The 25,550-nt window shown below is 39.7% G+C and overlaps 1 protein-coding gene across 2 annotated transcripts in view; it reads left to right on the top strand.

Moving 5' to 3' along the window:
- Nucleotides 1-17,612, top strand: part of ACVR1B (activin A receptor type 1B) — a 41,590-nt gene extending 23,978 nt beyond the window's left edge. For both annotated transcript variants that reach the window (XM_074225887.1, XM_074225886.1), the window contains 6 exons: nucleotides 674-904; nucleotides 10,278-10,445; nucleotides 11,262-11,418; nucleotides 11,943-12,067; nucleotides 13,076-13,206; nucleotides 16,256-17,612. In XM_074225887.1, the coding sequence (XP_074081988.1) occupies nucleotides 674-904; nucleotides 10,278-10,445; nucleotides 11,262-11,418; nucleotides 11,943-12,067; nucleotides 13,076-13,206; nucleotides 16,256-16,381 (938 nt within the window). In that variant the 3' untranslated portion in view covers nucleotides 16,382-17,612. The remainder of the gene's footprint in view (nucleotides 1-673; nucleotides 905-10,277; nucleotides 10,446-11,261; nucleotides 11,419-11,942; nucleotides 12,068-13,075; nucleotides 13,207-16,255) is intronic.
- Nucleotides 17,613-25,550: the final 7,938 nt, after the last annotated feature.

The following is a 25,550-nucleotide window of genomic DNA, read 5'->3' as shown; positions in this document are numbered from 1 at the left end:
GAAAATGATCCTCAGACAGGACCAAACTTTTCCCCCAAAAGTGGGGGATATTTTTAGCTAACACAGAGCACTCCAAAGTGTCTCACCTTTGTATTTTTAGAATGTGAGAAAGAGAGAGAACATCTAAGCTTGTTCTTCTGAGAAGTGTCCTCTGCTCCATTTTCATGTGCCCCACACTTCTGCCCTCTAGTGGAGGAGCCAAATTCTCTGGTCACCTCTCTCTAGAGACCCACTCCTCTCTTGCTCTAGTTCTTTCATGGATATGGATGCAGCAGAAGTGAGTGGGTGGACCGACAGAGAACCGGTTATATCAGCTAATAGATGTGCACTGCTGAATGCACATCCTTTGACTCATACACTAGATTGGTTACATTCAACTCTTACTTTTCCTAGGAACAAAACAGAAGAGGCATGGAGATACTCAGCAGTGGATGCTTAGATTCTTTTTCCCATTCTTCTTTTCAGTTCCAGTCTCCTCAGCCTAGTCCTACAGTGGTTATTTAGCTAGAAATTTGTAAAGAGACTTTAGATGATCATAAATGATATTTGAGAACTAAATGTACTAAATGCCTTTCCACATGTGATACTAAGGTAGACATTTTATAAAGCAAAATAATGGGCTGGCTTCTGGAAGCCTACAGTGCAGTATCACCTGTTCTTCTTTGGTCCACAGGATTACCACTATTTGTCCAGCGCACAGTGGCTCGTACAATTGTTCTGCAAGAGATCATAGGCAAGGGCCGATTTGGAGAAGTGTGGCGTGGCCGGTGGCGGGGTGGAGATGTGGCTGTGAAAATTTTCTCCTCCCGGGAAGAACGGTCTTGGTTTCGAGAAGCAGAGATATACCAGACAGTCATGTTGCGTCATGAAAATATTCTTGGATTTATTGCTGCTGATAACAAAGGTAAAGGACTGGGTTGTATAGGAAGGAGGAGGAATGATGTTCCTTTCTAACAGCATTGCTAGGTGAAAAGGCAAAAAGTCATACTTAACACAAGTTGAGTTTGCAGTTTTTTTGCTTCATTAAGGAAGGCAAAAGTATGAACAAGTAGTTAAGACCCATTAATTCCAGATAGAATGAGATAACTCCAAATTGAAGTTGAGGATTTGAATGATCTAGAGCAGAGGTATCAAACATACCCAGCCAGATTAAAATGTAATTGGAAAATATTTTAACAAAACAGAAATTAATAGAATATAGATAATGTTAATATATGAATTTCTGAATCAATATTTGGACCATAGGGATCCTTATGTGCAGCTTATAGACAGTGTTCTGGGTTTCTATGAATTTGACACCACTGCTCTAGAATAATTAGCTCTATATATTTTTCCTAGGAGGGGGGAGGGAAAGAAGTAAAGCAACCCTGGAAACTCCACCTAGCTGCCTGTTGTCATGGAAATATGCCCAACCTGCTTTGTAGAAGTGATCCATTCCTTGACTCTTAGGTATTATTCAAATGCAAGGCAAGTCACTTGAGCTTTTTATGCCTCTGTAAAGGCATACCCAAAAGCAAAGGTATGTCCTTTTGTAAAGTGTGAACCCTGTTTCTGTTTTTCTCAACCTTAGAGAACTTCTGAGGTAACTTTAGGAGTTAATGTCTGAAATTTTTGGAAGGTTTTCCTTGTCTTCTAAAGTGACTATATTCCTTTCAATGCTATGGAAGTGAGCTACCACAAGGGGGAAGAGTTTTGATTCCCAGACAAGTAAGGAAATGAGAGCTATTTGAGTATGTATTCTAAAAAAAAAAAAATTCATCACTACCCATTGTTAGGAATTTTAGGAAGGCAGAAGAGTTTTCTTTTAAATAACAGGATACCCAGACTTTAACCATGGGCAGCAATTATTGTGTTAAGAGTTGGGAGCTGGTATTAGGTAGACCCTCTGTTGGCAATGAGAAGTCAAGATTTGGGATTTTTTTGGAAGCTACTCCCTTCATTTAAACTGGTAACTATGAACAAGGATTTAGTGATTGAGAACTATATTAGATCTGAGGAAGAGAAAACCACTTATCCCTTATTTATTAATCTTTATCGTCTTCCTAGAAAGTCTGTAATTTAGGAGACCTGGGTCTAGTCTACAGCTCCTCCCTTGTTAGTGGATTATTTATCATCTGTAGTTCTTAAGTGTTTGTGTATACTCAGTTTTCAATTTTTCATTAAAATATTATTTATAGGGGGCGGCTAGGTGGCATAGTGGATAAAGCACCGGCCCTGGAGTCAGGAGTCCCTGGGTTCAAATCCAGTCTCAGACACTTCATAATTACCCAGTTGTGTGGCCTTGAGCAAGTCATTTGCCTTGCCAAAAGAAAAAAAGGAAAAGGAAAGAAGAAGAAGAAAGTATTCCTTACCAAAAACAAAACCAAACCCTTGTACAACTTGAATAAAACACAGGGTCTGTCAGTCTAAGGTAAAAGATTATTGTTAGATATTCTTGATAAACTGTACTTTTAGAATAAGCAAACATTGCTTAATTGAGCAGTGTAGTAAAGGCTGATCACAAATACATGCTGCTGGATTTGTCTAATATAATTCAAAGTGTCTTGCTGAATACAGTTTATGAAATATCTAAGATCCATGACTACATGGTCCTTCTAACAATATGTTAATAAAGAAGGATTGAACAAATTCTTGAATTATACATACTTGTTTTTGGAAGTAGCAGGATTTATGATGGTAGGGCCACATCATTGCCACTATAAATTATAGAAAGGTTTTATCCTTTAAAAAGCCCAGAGTTTATGATCAATGTAGATTATACAAGGAACTGATAGAAGTTGTGCATTAGTATAGACGATAAAAATTCCTAGACAGAATCTGGTGTCTAGAATTATTTTGTAGAAATTTGTTAACTTTAATGGACTGACAGTTGACAAATCCCCCTGCTACAAATATCTATCAATTAATTGAGTATTTGTTAAGTAACTGTTATGGGGCATACACTGTTCTAGGTACCAAAGGTTCATGTAAGCAGAGAAGAATGATATAGAATGAAATAAGCAACACTAAGAAAATAATATACACAAGCAACAACTACTACAATATAATGGAGGAAAAACAGCCCCTCCCGAAATGAAAAATGAATGTTTCAAAATTATGACTGAAAGTCTATGTTAATGTTGGGAAAATGGGAAAAGACTTCATATAGAAGATGGTCTGCAAGCTACGTGTTTTTGAGGAAGAGAGGGATTGGATGAGCTGGTGGTGGTAAGGAGAAAGTGCATTTCTAGAAATGAGGAAAGGCCAATGAAAAGGCACAGGGATGGGGAATGGAATATCATGTTGCCAAGATTGTAGTTCAGTGAGTCTAGAAAGCTACTTTGGGACCAGATTATGTGGGGCTTTCAAAGCTAAATAGAGGGTCTTCTGGGGCAGAGCCAAGATGTCAGCATGAAGCTAGCATGCTCCCAGAACTTTTCCCTACACAACATTAAATAAAACCTCTACACAGATATTAAAGCTACAGATCCACACACACATGTGAAAAATAAATCAGAACAAATTTTTAGTGGGCATCAGGGGAAGCTCTTCAGTGAAGGTCTTGTCTCTTCAGGGGAAAAGGGGAAGTAAAACCCATCTAGTTGGGAGAATAGGAAAACCAACAGGAGGCTTTTAACCATAGTGCAGCACAGGTCCTAGCAGCTAAATAGTAAGCCAGCAGGGAGGGTTCCAACCATACACAAAGTCTGTTCACTGGGAACACAGGGGCAAAAGATCGGATTGAGTTGGGAGCAAACCACTTAGACAACATCTTGGTCAGTGATAAGCCAGGGATTAGACCCCAGCCCCAGCACAGGAGCAGAGCTTAACAATCTAAATAGCACAAAAAAAACCCCTAAAAACACTAAGCACAGCTACTATACAGATAGAGATGATAAAAACGCCATCTCAGAAGAAGAAAGCAGTGACAAATTATCTACATGGGAAGTCTCAAAGGAATCTGTGAATTGGTCTTAAATCCAAAACCTCTTAGAAGAGCTTACAAAAGAATTTAAAAACAGAGGAAGAAGAAAAATGGAAAAAAGAAATGAGAACCTTGCAGGAAAATTATGAAAAATTGACCAAAGAAACTAACTCCTTTAAGTAAAAATAACCAACTGGAAAAAGAATGTAACTCTTCAAAAAATAAACTTGATCAACTGGAAAAGGCATTCAACTCATCTAAAACTCAAATTGACCAAACTGGAATGGGAATGCAACTCAGCAAAAAAGTAAAATTAACCAACTGGAAAAAGAAGCACAAAAAGCTAAAAATTAGAATTGGATAAATAGAAACCATTGAATCTATGAGACACCAAGATTCCATCAAACAAAACTTAAAAATTCAAGAAAATGTGGGGAATTATCAAGAAAAACTATCCCAATATCTTCTAGATGAAGAAGACAAAATAGTCCTTGAAAGAATACCCAGTTGTTGACAGGAGATTGGAGATTGACAAGAATGTGGCCCAGAGGATGGAATGTGTCTTTAAGAAGCTTTTGGGAAGAGCCAATAATTGGCAGGTAAAGAACACCGATATCCTCTTGAGCTTCCCTGAGGCAGCCTCCTCCGCTACACACAGCAAGTGGCACATGGGATCCAGTTGAACTGGGAAGAACAAGGCTTTTTACCAAGGTTCTAGGGGCCAGGACTAACCTGGAGCTCCTCTGCCAACCGTTCGGCATGCAACTGTTCATTCACAGATGTGTGGGGCCTTACCTATGTTCTTCACCTACCTTGCTTCCAAACCTTTCTTCTCTTCCCCTTCCCCTTTTCTTTCCCTGAGAAACCTGAATAAAATGCAAGGTTTGGCTGGGCTGTTTAAAAAAAAAATAATAATAATACCCAGAACAAAGGGGCGGCTAGGTGGCGCAGTGGCCCTGGAGTCAGGAGTACCTGGGTTCAAATCTCCTCTCAGACACTTAATAATTATCTAGCTGTGTGGCCTTCCTTGGGCAAAAACCTTAAAAAAAAAAAATACCCAGAACACCTCCAGAAAGAGACCTCAGGATAAAAATTCCAAGTACTATCATAGCCAAATTACAGAATTCTCCAATAAAGGAGAAAATGATGTTGGCAGCCAAAAAGAAGTAATTTAAATACAATGGAAGCACAATCAGAATTACACAGGATTTATCAGCTTCAACATTAAGGAATGAGAGGCCTGGAATATGATATTTCAGAGGTTAAAGTACCTTGAATTACAACTAAGAATTTACTACCCTGTCAAATTCAGCCTAATTCTGTAGGGGAAAAGATGGAAAAGTGAAATAGAGGACTTCCAAACTTTCTTGATAAAAAGACCAGAACTAAACAGAATTCAATCTTCAAATACAAGACACAAGATGCATAGAAAGGGAAATGGAAAGGGAAAAAAAAACAAGTATTAATCAAGAACATTAAATTGTATATAGCCCTACAAGGGAAGCCACTCTTGAAACTCTCGAGAATTTTATTTCTCTTAGGATAGTTAAAGGGTGGAATATAGTTGAAGAGATTATACTTAGAAGATATAGGTATGGTTGGTTCTTGTCCTTATAGATGAATACCAAAATGATATCACTATATTTGAGACAAATTACAGTGCTTTTGACTGTGGCCAATCAGACCAATAAGAGCTCAGAAAGCTCTACCACAGGTCAGGCAGAAATAGTCCAGTTGAATTTGATGATCTCATGTTTTCTTTGAATTACTTTAATTCTACTTTGCTCATAGAGCTCAGCACCCTCTCTTGAGGGCACCCTATGCAGGACAGTCCTGTGTTAGTGTCTCCCATGCTTTACAATCAATTCTAAAGTTCTTAAGAATGACCTTCAGGCATCCCAGTATTTAGAGGCTTTATTCATAATTAAATCAAAAGTGATGTGACTTTTCTAAATACCTAGAGATTTATGGTACAAAAGGGGCAGAGGGTGTGAGCATATTTAGAATGGAGATTAGGAAGTGATCTTGTTTTAATCCATACCTTACTTAACAAGGTTTTAATACCATGGTTGAGGTGCTAAAAGGACAGGAGAAGAGAGTGTACTCAATACTTGGTTGGGAGGACTGTAGGGCTATGGTTGGAGTACAGAGGGAGAGAATATACTTAGAGGAACTGGACAGAGCTAAACAAAGCTTAATTCTATAGGCAGCTGAAGTTGTTTGAGTAGGAGAGTCATGTAGTTATTTCTGTATTTAAGGAAAATTGTTTTGGGAGCTGTGTAAAGGATGGATCAGAGTTGGGAGAAACTTGAAGCAAGGAAACCAATTTGGAGACTTGAAATAACCTAAGTGAGAAGTAATAAGGCCCTGATCTAAGAAGGTAGTGGTATCTTGGAGAGAGAGAGAGAGAGAGAGAGAGAGAGAGAGAGAGAGAGAGAGAGAAGGGGTCAGTTGTGGGAAATACTGTATATGTAGAAATGGTAAGGTTTTGCAACTGTTTATGTTGAAGAAGAGTGAGGAATCCAGGATAATGCCATGGCTATGAATCTTAAGACACTATAAAAATGGTGAGCCTTTAACAGAAATTGGAAGTTTGTAAAAAGAAAGAATTTTGAAGGAAAATGAGTTCAGTTTAGACATGTTGATTTTAAGATGCCCCTGGGAATTATTCTGAACTGGATCTCAATCAGACCATCCCTGATAATTTAGATTTAATATTGGAACAAAATTAGATACTGGAATCATTTAACAGTTAACAGAAAGAGATATACCTAGCATGTGAAGGGTATTCAACAAGGCTAGCTGGGTAAGTGCTGATGATACTTCAACAGAAATAATTTGGACATTTGTCTGAGTCATGCAGATTTGTTTATGATAGCGACTCAGATCATTTGGTCATTGTCATCAGAAATTATAGATAGCTTACCCTTTGGGAGCCTGGACTTGTTAATGAATGCAGATCATATGGTAGAAATGACATTACATCACTGCACAGGTTGCAAAAATTTAGCATCCATTGTATACCGGGGGGAGGGGGGTGGCAGGAATGATCAGGTATCTAAAATTATGTACCAGAAGCTCACTGTCCTTTACAGATAAAAAAAAAAAAGATTGAGGGGCAGCTAGGTGGCGCAATGAATAGGGCACCAGCCCTGGAGTCAGAAGAACCTGAATTCAAATCCAACCTCAGACACTTAAGAAATACCTAGCTGTATGACCTTGGGCAAGTCACTTAACCCCAATGCCTTGCAAAAATTAAAGATAAAAAAAGATGACAAACTACAAATACCAACCCCTCAAATATCATTGCAAATTTATCAAATAAACAGTACTACAACTAGAATATCATTACAGACAGCACTGTTGCCCATAACTGCATGGACATAAAAATAATCTATAAAATTTTCAAACAATGTTTTAGGAGATGTTGACCAACCAAAAAGTTATAACTTCCAAATTGCATGGAGTGAAAAGTGTTTGAAATATAGAGACTTAACAGAAAAAAAAGAATTAAAACTGTGAGAAGAGGTAAAGAAATGTCATCCTGATGCTCACTGGAATTTTTCCAAGGTTACTTTCTACAGAAAATGAGCTTACTTAATTTTCTTATTCAGTATTCATTTTTATCTATTTGTGCAGTAGTCCATAGTGACTTTTTTTTGTTTTTGCTAGGCAATGGGGTTAAATGACTTGCCCAAAGTCATACAGCCAGGTAATTATGAAGTGTCTGAGGCCTGATTTGAACTCTGGTTCTCCTGACTCCAGGGCCAGTGCTCTATCCACTGTACCACCTAGCTCCTCTTCCATAGTGACTTAATTCATTTCTCTCCAAACTTTGGGGAGAAAGATGAAAACGAGTTAACAGTAATGATATTGAGGATGATAAACTACTCACATTTATTTGGTGATTAAAAATTTATGGTGTTTTTCCTCACTGCACCCTAGCCTTTTCAGTGAGTTGACTATGAAAAGTAGGAGAGAAATTGTTTTTTATTTTTTTTTTTCAAGGCAATAGGTTTAAGTGGCTTGCCCAAGGCCACACAGCTAGGTAATTATTAAGTGTCTGAGGTCGGACTTGAACCCAGGTACTCCTGACTCCAAGGCCGGTGCCCTATTCACTGTGCCACCTAGCCACCCGTAGGAGAGAAAGTGAAAGACCTTGTGGTATATGACCTAATAAATTTCAACAGATTGATACTGTACCATTGATGATCATCTCATCCTTTGAGTTTGTTTCACCGGATAGTTGAATAACTAGCCGACCGTGGTGTAGTGTACAATATATCTTCTTCCTGGCCTGTTCATGAAAATTTCATGCAAGAATCATAGGCAATTTTGAAGGCTATTTTTTTCTGTGTTTCCTTGTGTTTGGTGGTTTCTCATTGTGAAATTTCATTCGTGAAAATAAATCCTGGTTTGAAATCCAAAATCTTAGTCAGGAAACCTAAGAATGAATGAATGAATGAAAAATTACTTACTCTCAATTTCCTTTTCATTGGTTTTTCAATGAAACTGAATTTGTGAAGTAGATGAATAAATAAGCACTTATTAAAAATTTTATTATTATTATTATTATTATTATTATTATTATTATCCTACTATATGCTAAGTACTGGGCATATAAATATAAAACCCTTTAGGGTTTTGACACTCTAATAATACATGTGGAATGTGGTATTTAGTGAGCAGCATTTTGATCTGGAAAGTTAGAGATGATACATTGAGTCATTGGCACAGGAGAAGTCATTTGAAGAAAAAAGGTCACTGTTCCAAACCTAAGGGCTAAGTGAAGGGGAGGCAAGCTGATAAGAGGACAACTAAGAACAAGTCCAGAGGTCGATTCTCTGGTGTGAGTGAAGGAGGTGATGTGGGACAACTCTTGTGTGCAGTGGGTCCACTATAAGTGTGTGTTTTCTGATAGGCCCTCATTGTAGCAAGGCAATCATTCTTTTATTCCCAGTTACTTTGCTATTCACTCTCTAAAGTGATCATTCCAAACATTTCACAACACTTCTTGAGCCTCCCATAGCACCCCCTGCCATCATCACCCTTCAGCTGACAACTTTGTCTCATACTTCAAAAAAATTTAGACTATTAGAAAATTCTCCCTTTTTCCCCCCTACTCTTCATCTCACATCATCTCATTTAAATATCTCTGATTATCTCCTTCACTCTGGTAGTGAATGAAGTTAAGACCTTTTTCTTTGCCAAGGCAATCCCTCTGCTTGTATCATTTGAATCCCATCTTCCTTGCAGTGGCTCCTGCTATAATTCCTACATTCCTCTTCATTCTCTCCCTATCTACTGGCCATGTCTCCATATCTTTTGGTGAGAGAGAGAGAGACAACCCTCTCTTTATCTAGCATCCCTACCTGCTATCTCTCTCTATCTCCACTATCTCCTATCTCTCTCCCCCCTTTCCTGGTTAAATTCCTTGAGAAAGGCAGCTATACTTGGTTCCTCTACTTCCTGTCTCTCATTCCCTTCTAACCTGTCTGACCTCCCTCTTCCCAGTCTCCATCTCCTTGGAAGGTTCTTCAGTGATGTCATTCAATAATAGTAGGAACTGCCTGCAAGAATCAGCCCTGGGCCTTCTCTGTTTGCTCTGAATTGTCTCCCTTTGTAATCTTATCATTTCCTATGGATTCATTGTTCACTTCTATGCAGATAATTCCAAGGACTACCTATCTAGGTGCCTGGTTTCTCTTCTATGTCTTGGACATCTCCAACTGGATGTCCCACAAGCACCTTAAACTTCATGTGTCTAAGCAGGATTCATTTTCTGCTGAAAAATCCTCTTCTCTTCTTAATTTCCCCATCACTGTGAAGGCCCTGCCTTCCTCCTAGTCTCCCAGTCTTAGTATCCCTCTGCTGCTCCACTCTCTGTCCAGTCTATTGCACAGTCTTGTCATTTCTCCTTTCACAGCATCTCCATTCCCCTCCAGACCGTCATCTGTACTATGGTGATAACTTTGTAACTGTCCAGGTTCCTTCTCCTTGAGATTGTTGTCAGTTATCCTTTATCCATCTTGTTTGTACATGCTTGTTGTGTGTTGTCTCCTGCCTTAGACTGTGAGGTTCTTAAGAGCAGGGACAGGTTTCTGTCTTTCTTGGTGTCCCTAAGAGTTTAACATAGTGCTTCACACATAGTATGTACTTGGTTGACTTACTACCTCATCTTTATTTACCCTCCACTTAATTGGCAAGGTGGCATTTATAAAGTATAGCTAACTGGAAAATGTGGAAGGAATTAATGTAAATCTTGCAAATCAATAAAATTTCTTTCTCCCATTCTGTATATATTTTCTTTTCAGTCATATTTTCTGAAAATATTTGTGCCTTTCTAAAAACCCTTCCTTGGTTCTGTTTGCAGATAATGGTACTTGGACCCAGCTATGGCTTGTTTCTGATTATCATGAACATGGTTCTTTGTTTGATTACCTTAACCGGTACACAGTGACTATTGAGGGGATGATTAAGCTGGCCTTGTCTGCTGCTAGTGGTCTGGCACATCTGCACATGGAGATTGTTGGTACCCAGGGTAAGTAGTCACAACTAAGGTGGGTAGTCCTTGAAAGGACTGTATCTTCCTTCCTGATTTTTATCCCTGGTCTAAAGTTGTACACTGCTAAGTAAGTAACAGCTCCCAAAAGAACTAATGTTTACCATCTTTAAACTGGGCTACATGAATCTTATGCCTAATATGATATAGATACTTTTTTGTTGTTTGATCTTGTTAATTCTGTTTAGACCTACTCTCAGATAATAGTTTAGCTATTTTGTTTCCTATCACTGGGTAGTAAGATTTTGTGATATCAGCAAATATTTATTGAAGAAGCCTATTAAAGGATAGGATCTTAAAATGTAATGATTAGATGTTACTGATAAACATACAATTTGAAGAGATATCTGTGAAGTAATTATTTAAATGTACTGGGGGGGGGGGGTGAAGCTAGGTCAGGAATGTAGGGTAGTTTGGATGCCGCTAACCTAAGAATACTTGCTGAAGAAGGGAAACAAATCTTGACCTGTGATACTCAATGATCTTGTCAGTCATGAACTTGATCAGAAAGCCTGAGACTTCTGCAGACTGGTTGGAGTCTTCTCTTGTTGATAATCTGAGAGATAGTCATTGTTGGACTTGATATAGGGCAATTTTAAAGAATTTTAAGAATTAGAAGAGAGCTCAAAGGGTCATGTAGTCTGACCCTTACTAGAAAAAGAAGCATGAGTCATCTGTTAGATCTTGGTCATGGCATCTATATGCCAGAGAACTAACTCTGGGGCCTAATCAGGTAAAAGAACTTAACCACAATGCTGGCTTTGTCATGCTAAGAGAGCCTATTTTCTTTGCCAGGGAAGCCTGGAATTGCACATAGAGACTTGAAATCAAAGAACATCTTGGTGAAGAAAAATGGAATGTGTGCAATTGCTGACCTGGGCCTTGCTGTCCGTCATGATTCGAGCACTGATACTATTGACATTGCCCCAAATCAAAGGGTGGGGACCAAGAGGTATGGAGAAAATCTTGGCTTTTTACTTAATAAATAGTATGTATCAACTGGTCCCTTCTGTGAAGAGCTTTATCAAAGGGAGAGAAATGAAATACATAAAGATTTTAAATATATAATAATAAATATATAAAGTTTTTTAAAATTCAGAAATTATTATGATTATTATTAATTATGATTATTGTTTAATACCTTTATAATTGGGGCAACTAGGTGGCACAGTGAATAGAGCACCAGCCCTGGAGTCAGGAGCACTTGAGTTCAAATCTGGCTTCAGACACTTAATAATTACTTATCTGTGTCGCCTTGAGCAAGCCACTTAACTCCATTGCCTTGCAAAAACCTAAAAAAAAAAAAAAACCAGGGAAAAAAACCCCAAAACCTTTATAATCCTGTGAAAATGGAGATAATAATTATGTCCTTCCCTCCATTACCCAAAGGGTTCTTGAAAAGTACCTTCATTTGAAATGAAAAATCATTACTTAGAGAAGTATATTAACCATGTTCTTTTCCATTTACCATTTCAGATACATGGCTCCTGAAGTGCTGGATGAAACCATCAACATGAAACACTTTGATTCTTTCAAATGTGCTGATATTTATGCCTTAGGGTTGGTGTATTGGGAGATTGCCCGAAGATGCAATTCAGGAGGTACCATCCCCTTTTGATTTCTTCCTCCAAAATTCCAATAACATCTGTGGTTGATGGAATTTTACTGCTCCCTTTAGCACCTTTCTTTTCAGAATGTTTGATGGAGGGGGCTGAGAATCATATTCTCAGATCTCACCAAAGGGATGATGTTCTTACTTCCAGGGTTCTCTAGCAGACTTTATTAACCTCTTATTGTAATTTGTGTGTGTGTGTGTGTGTGTGTGTGTGTGTGTGTGTGTGTGTACGTACATATATGTATGTATAAAAAAGTATATGTTGTATTATATACAGCATTGTCTTAGCAGACTACAATTATCTGTAGAATATAGGAATTATTTTGTATTATTTTGTAGATCTTCCCTGAATCCAATATTCCATACTCTTCATTTACTAATCTCTAAGCTGTGGATATTGCATGTTTCCATGCCATTCAGCTCTGACTTTGGGCATCCTAGGAGAATGAAAGAGAGCTGATAAATGATGATGGAATCTGAAAAATCTTCTCTGCCCTTAGATGTCCAGTCCCTCTCCCTTACCTTACCTTCTTACAGGCTCTCAACATAAGCCTCTCCCCACTTGTGCCCTGCATATTTAAGCTTTTATATCCTGGAAGTGTTGACAACTTCATGATATTCCCAGAACAACAAAGTACACTATTGTAGTATCAATATGATTCCCATTTTACAGATAAGGAAATTGAGGCTCAGGGAGATATTGATTAACCCAGGGTCATGTATTTTAGATTCAAGAATCAAACTCATGTATACTGAGAATCAGGACCAGTTCTGTCACCCTGCCTCTAATTTCTTTTTTTTTTTTTTGCCTCTAATTTCTTAATGAAGATCCTAGATACAGTACAAGCTTCAAATAATTCAGTTGCTTCCCATAGAGTTGTATCCACTCCCTTGCTTAGTACATCAACTTGCTAGGTTCTTTTAATTTAATTTTTGAGGAAATGTCAGTCTGCTTTCTTGCTGACAACTCAGGTAAATCTCTTTTCCTACCTAGGAATCCATGAGGAATATCAGCTGCCATATTATGATCTTGTGCCCTCAGACCCTTCCATTGAGGAAATGCGGAAGGTAGTATGTGACCAAAAGCTGCGGCCCAACATCCCCAACTGGTGGCAAAGTTATGAGGTAGGGCGTTTTGCTGCTCCCTCTTGTTCTATCTGCCAACTTCCTTTTTCTGAGAATAAGAGATCTCCAACTTGTAGAGCCAAATTGCCATGAAGTTTGGTGGTCAGTTGACCATTGGTTCTGTGTACTGAACAGTCTATGAACATAAAAGGAGGAGACATAGTTCCTGCTCTTCTTGGAAGGTTTGAAATCTCAAAGGAAATTGAGGCAGAAGAAGTCAGTTCACAAGCATTTACTAAATGCCTCCTTTGTGTCAGTAATGTGCTAAGCACTGGGAAAGTGAATAAAGGCAAAACAGTAGAATCATATTCTGGGAGGGGGGGAGATAACATGTAAATAACTCAGTACATAGAGGATTATACAGAATAGATGTAAAGCCATATGATAGTATAGTGTTGTATAGAAGTAATATAGTATTGTAGCTGGGATGGGGGAAAGGTCTCCTGTGAATGATGGATCTTAAAGAAAGTCAGAGAAACCAAAAAAGAGGGGTTGAAGAGTCAAAACATTGTTGTCATAGGGGACAGTAGTGCCAAAGACCAGGACAGCCAGGATAACCGAATCACAAAGTGCATGGAGAGGAGGAAGATAGAACAAGATTGGCAAGGTAGGATCAGGCCAGGTTATAAGGGACCCAAAGCAGAGTGGAAGTGGCACGGCTAACCTTAGACTTTAAAAGAATCTCTTTGGCAGCTAAGTAGATGATGGGACTAGAGCAAGGCAGGGAAACTGGTTAGAAGGCTCTCACAGTGATGTAGGTGAAGAAATAATGATGTTTGTGGGGTGAAGGAGAGTTGAGGAGTTGAGGCTATGAGGCTGAGCGACTGGGAAAATGATGGTACCCTCAGGAGTGATAGGGGAAATTGAGAAGGAGGAGGTTCTATGGGTAAAGATGATGAGATCTGTTTGGGACATGTTGAATTTAAAATTGCCTTAGAATGTCCAACTGGAGCCATCCATAGTGTGTGACAGCAGTTCAGGAGAGAAACCAGGCAGCTGGGTAGATTAGCCTTGGAGTCATCTGGCTCAAAAGGGATCATTGAATCATGGGAAAAAGAGGTGACTGAGCTCTCAGACCCAGAGATCCTACTGCTAAATCTATGTCCCAAGGAATTCAAAGACCAAAAGTAAAGTTCTATATGGAAAAATGGAAAGCAATTATTAAGCACTTACTGTGTTCCAAATTCTGGGGATACCAGTATGACAGTCTGGGCCCCTGAGAAGCTCATGTTCTCATTGGGCAAACGAGCATGTTTATAAAATTCTTTGTGGTGGCAGACAATTGTAAATGAAGTAGATACCTACTGATGGGGGAATGCTTATATAAAATGTGATCCATGAATGTAAAGGAATATTACTGTGCCATATGAAATAATGAGTATAAAGAATTCAGAAAACCATGGGACTAATGCAGAGAGGAGGAAACAACCGGAAGAATAATATAGTTAGTAGCCATAACAGTGTAAATAGACTCCACAAAACAAACTGAAAACTGGATGATGAGAATGACCAAGCTTGGTCCCAGAGAATAGTTGAGAAAACAGATATTGCTATTTCCTTTGCAGAGGTTGGGGTTAAAGATGCAGACAGTGCTGAGCATAGTGTCAGATGGGTTGTTTGGTTCTGCTGAACTGCTAAAAAGTATGACTATCTGGGTGGTAATATGCTGTATTTATAAATGAAGGTGATGAAAAGCAGTATATCAACAAAAGATTTTTTAATTGGACACATTTTTAAAAATTGACTTGCTGAAGTGAATGATGAGGCCTTAACTCCCTGGAGTATATGATTGGGGTGTAACTGGGATGCTGAATGCTGGTAGGAGTCCTAGGGTCTTCACTATAAGTGGAAAAATAGTACTCATGTAACTTCATCTCCAAAACTGGGCCAATAATATGTTAATATCTATGGGGGGACCCCCCCTTCCCAGGGTTGTTGAAAGATTGAAATGAAGATAAAATTTGTAAAAATCTTAATGCTGTATCTAAGTGGCATTTATTATTATTATTATTATTATTATTATTATTATTATTATTATTACAATTTTTATAGTTTGAGGAAACTCTGGGAATGAATGACCAGACTCACACAGCATTTCTTTCATTTTGTCCATTTTAAAAACAAACCACAAGGATAGAAATTCTTGACTTTTTGGTGGCTTGGACCCCTTAGCCTTGTAAAGCCTGTGGAGGCCTTTTTTTGTATAATTTTTAAATGCATGAAATAAATACATAGGATTACAAAGGAAGTCAATTATATTATCAAAATATTTTTTTAAAACAAATTTACTGTTTAGTTCACAGATTCCCTAAAAGAGGTTAAGAATCCCTGTTCTAGTGACTGTTTCTGAAACTAAGATGCAACTTCAACTTGGCTTACATTTTAGACCAGGTGTTTCCATTGCACTGGGAAAGCAAGTACTTACCTACTCAGATAGGGAAAGCCAGGATAACACTTCTTTTACCTCTTCTACCTCTTCCTTCTTTTCCCTACCTGAAGTTAGAGACCACAGGATCAATTTAGTTCTGAATAGCCCTTTAACATCAAACTCAGTCTAATTTTAAACATGATTTCTCAATCAGAGTAATTAGCTACAATGTGGAATATAAATAGTGAATTTTTAAAATCCCTTGTGATTCTCTCCCCCATTCCCCCTACCTTAGATTGTTGCCTTTTCCTACTTTGTCTTAAGTTGTAACATGGAACTGTAGGTTCATTTTAATGTTAGCCTAAACAAAACAAAAATTTAAGTGAATCCATTTTAAACTTACTAATATGTAATTCATTCCAAAACCAAAAAGAAATACTTTAGATGATTTGATATTTTAGATCATTTAGTTTGTATTTATAATGATTGTGGACATAAGAAGGTTCCTGTTGAACTTTTCAAGATCCAGAATATACTTCTCCCCAGCTTCAGCTAGAGAAGGGTCAACTTAAAATTGGGCAAAGCCAGAAGAGATGATCAGAGAAGGAACTGAAGTGAGGAGGGAACAGGTTCCTTAGGCAGTGGCACTTGTGCATATTTTGTGGTCTCTTCCTCCCCCAGGCATTACGGGTGATGGGAAAGATGATGCGAGAGTGCTGGTATGCCAATGGAGCTGCACGTCTGACTGCCCTGCGGATTAAGAAAACACTTTCACAGCTCAGTGTGCAAGAAGATGTGAAGATCTAGTCCCTTCCCTGTTCTACCCCATTCCCATGCGGCTCTGGGCGTCCAGAACCACACAGGAGCCTGCCGTGCCAGAGGGGAGTGGAGGCCTACCTCTCGTTTATGCCCAGCCCTGTGTCCCAGGCCAGCCCAGCCATGGCAGGGAAGAGCCCGGGAGAGATGCTCTGGCCCATTTGGGGTTTGAGACATGCACCTTTTTAAGTTCACCTCCTAATGGCGCAGGGACTGGTGAGCTGTGGTGCAGAGGACTCAGTACCAAGCTCGCGGCTAGCCCATGACTCTGGGGATCCAGCTGGGACTCTTCTTACAGGGACGGCTTGGGAAAGCAAAGCTGTGCTGCCATCACCACGCTGCTGGAGAGGGCTCTTCTGGAGCCCCCGCCCGGCCACAGAAAGGGCCCAGAGGAGCTGAGGTGATGCCCTCTCCAGGGGCCACATTGAGCCAAATGTTCCCCTTCTGCCTTGCACGAACATCTGGAGGAATCCTCCATGGAGATGGAAGAGGCGGCCTGTTGTGTTCGTTCCAGCTGTGTGTGCATGTGCGAAGACGTCTCTCCCTGTGCTGGGTCCATGCTGTGCCCTTGTACGTGTGTATGTGTGTGTATGTGTGTGTGTGTTTATATCTGTGTGTCCTGTCTGTCGGTACGCACTTAACTGCTTGAGCATACTGTGCATGTGCAAGTCTGGGTCACAGTCAGTTGTCTTTTGGTCTCAGTGTGCTGGTGCCTCGTTATTCAGTAGTAAGCAAAATCTCGTTTCCCCAGGCTTCCCAGGGAGGTCTCTGTCTCTTCCTTCCCTGGACTAGCCTGCTTCACCGGCTAAAACTCTGCCTAGGGACTCTCCATTTTCCTTTACAACTGACTGCCCTGCCTCATTCCACTCCTTCATTTCAGACTTTAGAACCAAAGCTGGCACAGGTTGGTCATTTTTGCTTGGTGCCACACAGTTGCCTGTGGGTGAGGAGAAAATTTGAGGTCAAAATATGGGGCAGGTGGATGATGGGAAAGGACTCTTAGGTGGGGTGGGAAGGTTGGGGGAGGCAGGGGAGATAAATGGCCAGTGGCAACTGAAATCTCAGCCAGAAAGGGAATTTCATTTTCACAGCATTGAGAATGAGCTGTGGAATGCAAGGACCTAAACTTTAGAATCAGATTGGAATACCCCATCCTTCTTAAGTATCCTCATTCCTGGAAACAGCAGTGTATAGTTTTGGTGGCGGCTGGGTTAGTTTTCGGGGTGGGGGGGAGGGAAGGGAGGGTACTGCATGGGTTTTATTTTACTAGATTATTGGATCAAGGTGGAGGGCAGATGAGAGATTTGCATCCATTTCAGGGCCCCTAGTAAAGACAGGAAATAGTTTGACAGGACCCTTTTTATTTAATCTGAGCGTAGCATTTAATGACGTCTAGAAGCAAGGTTGTGGGTGGTGATTTGGCCTACGTCTCTTCCGTATATAATAACTCTGAAGCCATAACTTTTAACTGGAGTGGTTTGATTTTTTTTGTTGTTGTTATTGGGAGGGTCTGGATTTTAACTTTTTTTAATATTGTTAATTGTTTGTAAAAGAAAAACCTCTCTGTGTGTGATTACCTCTCAACCTATTTGTTTTTAAAGAAACCACTGAAAAAGAGAAACCATCCAATCAAATGCACACAGTTTGTTTAATCACACTGGAACTGTTTGTTATGTGTACCTGAGCCTGTACTCAGCTTTTGAGAACTTCCTCCCTGCTTTGGGGTCCAATCCTCCTTCCCTCTCTGTTCAACCCACACCCCCAGCTAGAGGGGAGTTTCCTGAACCATGGCCAGAACCCTTTGCTGGTCATGTGACTGGCCACACCCTCTTTCCTGAGCCAGGAGGTGGACCTACCTGCAGACTGAACAGACTGATATTGTGGAGTGGTGGCTTTGGGACTTGGAGAGCTTGTGGAGCCAGAGGTTACTGCTCGTATTGGAAAAAGTCCTAGCCATTACTGAAATCCTCTTATCGTCCCTCAAGCTGGCCAAGAGCTGGTCAGCAGCACGTATCAGGTGCCCTGTGGCTGCTTTCTACAGCACCATGGGAGGCCACAGAGCAAATGGAAGATGGCAGCCAAGATACCAAAGGTGAGATGTGTGGCCAAGAAGATTAGTTTAGTGATCCAAGCCTCAGGTTGGACCTGGGACCCAACATCCCAGATTAAATGCCAGCAGGATTACTTGAAGAGTTATCAGTCTCAGTAGGCTACATTCATGCAAAGGTCTTCCCTTTCTCCCTCCCTTCCTTTCATCTCCTCCCTCCCAGCAGGCCAATGCCAAAAAACTGGTGTGTGTGTGTAGGAGGCAGACTCTTTCCCATTAGATCATTTGAGTGACTACTCTAACCCCTCTTTTTTCTTCCCAGTATTTATTTTTTCTGTTGTGCTTCTCCTTTTCTTACATTATGGAAATTCTCCCCATTCCTTTAAACACTTGAGGCCATTTGGCCAAAGACAAATCTCTTAGCACTTAACTCTGTCATTGGGAGCATCGGTTTACTTCCCTACCTTCTGGTTTCCTCTTGACCCTCCCATATCAGAGCTTTGGGAGCTAGAAGCCAAGGGTAGTGATAGGAATTTAAGTCCCCATTTATAATTAGCTAGCCTTCAAGCTCTGATGCCCTTTCTCCAACCAATGACATCCACGTGGATTCTAAAGCACTTAACCAGCTCCCCTGGTTGTTTCGTTTTTGCTCACCACCCCCCAGAGTTCAGCCACCTCAGGGGAAGAATGTGGCAGCTGTTTGGGGCAACCCCACTAATATACCACCTGAGAATTAGGGAGGAACTAAAGCTGTGTCCTTGGATCAACCATGACTAACCTTGATCCTTAGGATTGCCCTACACCTTTGGATCCTCGATTCACAGACCAAGTTCAAGCCCGTTCTTACGTTGCCATCAAGCCCTGGAACGGCTCCTCGGTACTTGTTTGTTATTTTGTACATTTTATTAGAAAGGACTGTAAAATAGCCACTTAGACACTTTACCTCTTCAGTATGCAAATGTAAATAAATTGTAATATAGGAAATTCTTGTTTTAATATAAGAACAGCCTGTCCAATTTCTGCTGTACATTATTAAAATGTTTTATTCACAGGGCTTTTCATTTGCTATCTCTTCATATGTAGTGGTTCATAAATAGTGGTTCCAGAATTGATTGTGTAGCTTGAAAAGAACTAGTCTTTTTGGTCAAATAGACATTTCTCAAATCAAAGTACTCTGTGGTTCAGTGTGTAAAGTAAGAAGACATACTAATCACCTCCAAAGCACCTGTCAGTATTGTGTATTGCCCTTCACTGACCTTCCATTTAAAGGAGAAAACCTTTTGCCCAAAGTAGGGAGCACCAACAGCAGCAAAAAGTCAGGCACCATATTTCTTTTGTTTTCTGGTAGCTAAAACATTGTACAGGCCTTGGGACAGAACATAGAACTTTTGTTCTCCAATTTATTTGTTTTTTTTCCCCCATGTGTAATTACCTTTTTTTTTTTCTTTTAGGTTTGTGCAAAGCAAATGGGGTTAAGTGGCTTGCTCAAGGCCACATGGCTAGATAATTATTAAGTGTCTGAGACCGGATTTGAACCCAGGTACTCCGGACTCCAGGGCCAGTGCTTTATCCACTGCCGCCACCTAGCTGCCTCTATAATTATCTTCTTAAATGAGAAAAACATTCTCAAGCAAATTTGTGGGGAGTTGCCTTGGTAGGATGGGTTTATCTATAAGCTCCTCTTAAGTTATGAGTGAATATGCTTTCTCCTCTCCATCCCTAGTTCAGGGAGTCTGGTTGTGGGTTTAACAAACTGATGTTTTCCCTGTTGGATGGCTGCCTTAAACATTAGATATTTACCTCATTGAAATGAAACAGTTTCAGGGAATTGTATGCATCCTCATACACCATAATATTACCTCACAGATCTGAAAGCTAATCTCATTTTACAAAGGACGACATGGGTCCATAGAACTAAAGTAACTTGCCTATGTCACAGGACTAAGGAACTTCAGCAGATCTGACTTATAAATTAGGTCTTCTAATTTGAAGTCAGGTACTGTTAATTTTAAAAAAGGAAGTAAGCAATCTTATGCATAAAAAGCTATCCCAAAATGCTACTGTTGTTATTTTCTAGTGAAGGTTCTCCCTCTCCTCCAATAGAGCCTTGGCATTTCTGTCATATTCATATACTGCAGTTTAACTGTTTCTCAACTGACGGACACTTCATAATCAATTTTTGCTGTCATAGAAAGTATATGAATATTTTGTTAACATAAAAGACTTATATATGCTCTAGAGTGAGATTAATGGTTCTAAATTGTTTTCCAGAATGATTGGACCAATTCACAACTCTTAATGTGTGTCCCTTCTCACATTCCTTTCAGTATTGATTCTTTCCATTTTTTTAATCATCTCTGCCAGATTGAATTTAAGGTAAAATCTCACTTGTATGATTTTTTGCAATTCTCTTAATTGGAGCATTTTCTCATAGTTGATTATTTGCATTTCTCAAGTGTTTTTTTCCTATTATGATATATGCTGACTCCATTTGAATCAAAGGACTTCATTTTTGAATCTTATTTCAGTCTATTTGGTGAGTCCTTTACTATTTAGGGCCACAATTTCCTGATCTCCAGAATGAGAGAGTTGGTCTAGATTGTATTGAAAGCCCTAACTTTAAAACTATGATTTCACCCTCACAACTCCAAACCTATTGCTTCCAGGTATCTGGGAGATTTACTGCTAAAGGTGCCACATGCAATTCCACCTTTGAATATAATATTCAGTGGATCCCTTGTGGTAGGTTTATTCCTTGAACCTATGCTTAACAGAACTTTTTTGGACCAAACTCTGTGCTCTTCTGATGTCTCATCCCAACAGACATTGCTATATACAACCCATATTTTCATCCTCTTGCTATTCAACCCAGCCATACCTTTCCTAAGTCCTTCTCTCCTTTGTACCTTTACCTGGGTTTTAGATCCAGAAAGAAATGTGGGGTGGCTAGGTGGCACAGTGGATAGAGCACTGACTCTGGAGTCAGGAGTACCTGAGTTCAAATCTGGCCCCCATTGCCTTGCAAAAACTAAAAATGTGACTCTGTCCCATTGCTCAATTTTCCCTAGGCAGAAGAAATGGGCATCCTGGTGCTTATCCTTCTAGATACTCAGCATCTGCATATCTGAGGCGAGTGTTTTAACTTACAGCCCCATTCAGGATCAGTCATGAAATTTTTGAGTTGAAAGAGACTTCTGAGATTCTCTGGAGCAGTGGTGTCAAGAGTATAAATGGACAACTAGAACATAATGATATTTGTGGGTCAGGTAGCATGTTGACTCAGGAAACCACAAGGTTATATGTTTCTGTTTTTTAATATATTAACACATTAAAATCAGGAACTACGTTTTAACCTGATTCAGGCCACACTTGGCAGGGTTGTGAGCCACAGTCATGTTATTAAATTGAGTTATTGTTGGTTCCTCTTCTGACCTACTCAAGTGGATCAGAGGCCTGAATCCTAGGTATCTGTGATAGTATTATATCGTTCTCTCCATAGAATTCAATTTCCCCTCTGGGTTCTAGTTGAGAAGTCTCTCCAAATTTAGATGGCCTAGGCCTCATGGCAGGTTGGGGAGGTGGGGAAGACCAGCTGAGACCATCATGCTAGACACATCTGGTAGAGTCAACATTCTTCCCAAAACAGAATTCTTAATGCCCCTGGATTGTGGTCCTCAAGTCTCTGAATAGTTGCATGCCAGGAAATCCCCCATCTTCTGAATTCCAAGTATTTATTCATACCCACAAACTCTCAAGCACCTGCTAGGAGGAAGTATGCTTTTGCAAATCGTATTGAAACTCAAATTTGAACACTAACCAACAGTCCCATCTATCTCAAAAGAAATTTAGGTTACCCCTTGACATTTCTGAAAAGGGACAATATATATGGACAAGAAAGCTAATTTTTTTTTTGCAAGGCAATGGGATTAAGTGGCTTGCTTAAGGCCACACAGGTAATTAAGTGTCTGAGACCAGATTTGGACCCGGGTACTCCTGACTCCAGGGCCTGTGCTTTATCCACTGCACCACCTAGCTGCCCCTAAGAAAGCTAACTCTTAAAGGATGAAGCAAAACAAATGATTGAGGATGAAGGGAAGTTAGAAAGGAAGATTAGAAAACAGATGGGTTAAATAATTTTACCAAGATCACACAGGTGAATGGTTTTCTGATTCCAAATATTTTTTAATTCAATTTTAGTTTAAGATCTATATTCTTTCACACTCCTTTGAGGAAATAAAAGAATATAAAACTCATTACAAACAAGCTCTTTCTTGAAACACTGATTTAATTCCTTGAATTGGGATATTAGAATGGGGCAGGAGAAGGAATGGAATAAAATTATCCTTGGATAGTCCCATTTACTCTGGGATTCTGAAGACCTAAATTTGATGGTTTAGATTAGATGAGACCTAGGGCTAGCTGCAGAGTCTTAGATACCAAAGGGAATTCACAAAGAGGAGATCCAGATTGGATACCTAGACCCTAGAATACTAGAATACCTAGAATACTCTCTTGTTTAATTTTTCATTAGTGTCTGCCTCTTTGTAACCCTATGAACTTGTCCTTGGGGTTTTTTTGTGGCAAATGATTTGCCTTTTCCCTTCTCCATTGTGACCCCATTTTGCAGATGAGGAAATTAAAGCAAACAGATTGAGCGATTTGCCCAGGGTGTCACAACTAGCAAGTATTGGAGGTCAAATTTGAACTTGGGTCCTCTTTTTCTATCAGACCCCCTAGCTTCTCTAGTCAAATTCAAGGAACCATGGGATATCAAGAAATAAGTCTTGAAAATCCCCAAAATTCGTGGCCAAAATGGGGAAGGAGTTATAAGGACTTGGCATTTTGGGATACAGTGCCCTAAGGAATGTTAAGCATTGAGGGGAAAGGAAAAGAAAGTTCCAGGGCCAAGATTCTACACACACACACACACACACACACACGACAAAGTCTTTGGTCTTAGGAAGTCATTGAGAAAAAGCTTCCAACCCACCCAGCTGCCTCTCAGCTGTCGCTCCCTCCCTGGAGTGTTTGTTTGCCATAGAAAATGCCATGCAACTCGGGACCCAACCCCTCATTCTTGGTGGAACTGGAGACCCAGCTGTTTTTCTAAGACCCCCCTCCACCAGCCTCTTTCCAAGAAGTGGTAACAGTCAAAGGCCAAAGCAATCTGGAATCCAGCATTGGAGCCTTCTGTTTACCTATTCAAAGCCCTGGCAAGACTAAATTCCCCTCTCATTAGACTTTGACTATGGTAAGGATTTAAGTAGAATAATGGAAAAAGATGTTTGGGTTCCTTAAGGAGTTATGGACAAGTTCACTGACTCCCTGACAATAGCATCCCTATTCCAAAGTGACAGAAGATAATTTCCAACTCCTTAAACCTATTCCTGGCCTATTTCCATTCTCTGGGGTTCATGAGTAGACTGTCATGGGTAATACAAAGAATTCTGGGTGTTTTCCAATCTTGTCTTTTTCCCTCCTTCCTAATCCCAAATTCCCTTTCCTGAGGCTTCTGGTGTACTGAAGAGGGTCCATTGGGAAAAGAAGATAAATCCCTTCCTTTGAAAATTCCCAGTTTGATGGAAAAGACTGAACACAGAAGAATCCATCTGATTGAGGACATATGTGCTAAAAGGAACTAGTATAATTAGATGATTTATAAAAGAATAAATCTGAAGGAAAATTCACTTCTCTAGGCAGCACATTCTACTCATTCCTAATTTAGAAACATCTTAAGCAGCCTCTGCAATTTCCATCCCCTGCTTTTAATTCTGCCTGCTGGGACCAAGGAGAGCAAGTCAGACCCCTGTTCCAAATAACAGCCCTTCAAATACTTGAAAATAACTATCATGCCACCCCACCCCCCAAAACCCTGCTCTTCCCTAGATTAAAAATCCCTAATTCCTCATATACTTCCAAGATCTCAAGATTGCTAGGAACTTTTCCAGTTATTTCACTATACTTTGTTTATATTGAAGTACAAAATGGAAATCTTCCTGAAAAGGGAAGAGCTATATACAAATAATAGCTTGCTTTTCATAGGCTCTTACAGCACTTAACATACATTATATTACTCAGTTCCCACAAAAGGAGGAAGTTAAATGGGAATGATAGCATTACTTGCACTGCCAATCTGGAGAGTTTGGAGGAGAGGAAACAAGGGAGAAACTTTAGTCAGGAAGGTGAAAAATGAGTTATTGTTGGTTCTTCTGAACTACTCAAGTGGATCTGAGATGAATCCTCAGTAGATACTGAGGGTATTCTATTTTAATTCAGGTGTCAGTGATGGTTTTATACCGGTCTTTCCATAGAATTCAATTTCCCCTCTGGGTTTTAGTTGAGAAGTCTTTCCAAATTTAGACGGGCTAGACCTCATGGCAGATTGGGGAGGTGGGGAAGACCAGCTGAGGCCATCATTTGACATATCAGAGAATTAAAATATTACATGGTAGGGCCTGGACTTTAAAGCCTATCTTCTGTACCAAGAATTCTGTGCCAGAATTCCAGGCCTAAAGTCAGGAATACTCTTCCTGAATTCAATTTCTGCCTCAGACTCTAGCTATATGACCCTGGGCAAGTCACTTAAACATTTGCCTCAGTTTCCTCATCTGTAAAATGATCTGTAGAATGAAATGGCAAACTACTCCAGTATCTTGCCAAGAAAACCTCAAATGGGGTCACAAGGAATTGGACAGAACTGAAAAAAACTAAACATAACCAAAAAAAAAGTTCATAATCTTTCACTAGACTAATACTTTTCCAGATTGTTAAGACCTTCTAGATCCAGATCTACTTGTACTTCATTGAGTAAGCCTTATAAAAACCAAAATCTCCCATTTCCACACCACAAATTAGAGGTGGACTCAATAAGTATTGTTTCCAGATGAGGAAACTGAGGTACAGAGAAGGTACTAGCTAAAGATTTCAGTGTAATTGGCAGAGTCTGAATATGAACCCAAATATGATTTCCCCCAAAGCTATTATTCTTTTCAACCATACAATTTTTAGGTTTTTTGCAAGGCAATGGGGTTAAGTGGCTTGCCCAAGGCCACACAGCTAGGTAATTATTAGGTTGTATTTGAACTCAGGTACTCCTGATTCCAGGGCCACCTA

This window comes from Macrotis lagotis, chromosome 2 (genome assembly GCF_037893015.1).
Source record: "Macrotis lagotis isolate mMagLag1 chromosome 2, bilby.v1.9.chrom.fasta, whole genome shotgun sequence".
NCBI lineage: Eukaryota > Metazoa > Chordata > Mammalia > Peramelemorphia > Peramelidae > Macrotis > Macrotis lagotis.
This window is presented reverse-complemented; position numbering and strand designations above follow the sequence as displayed.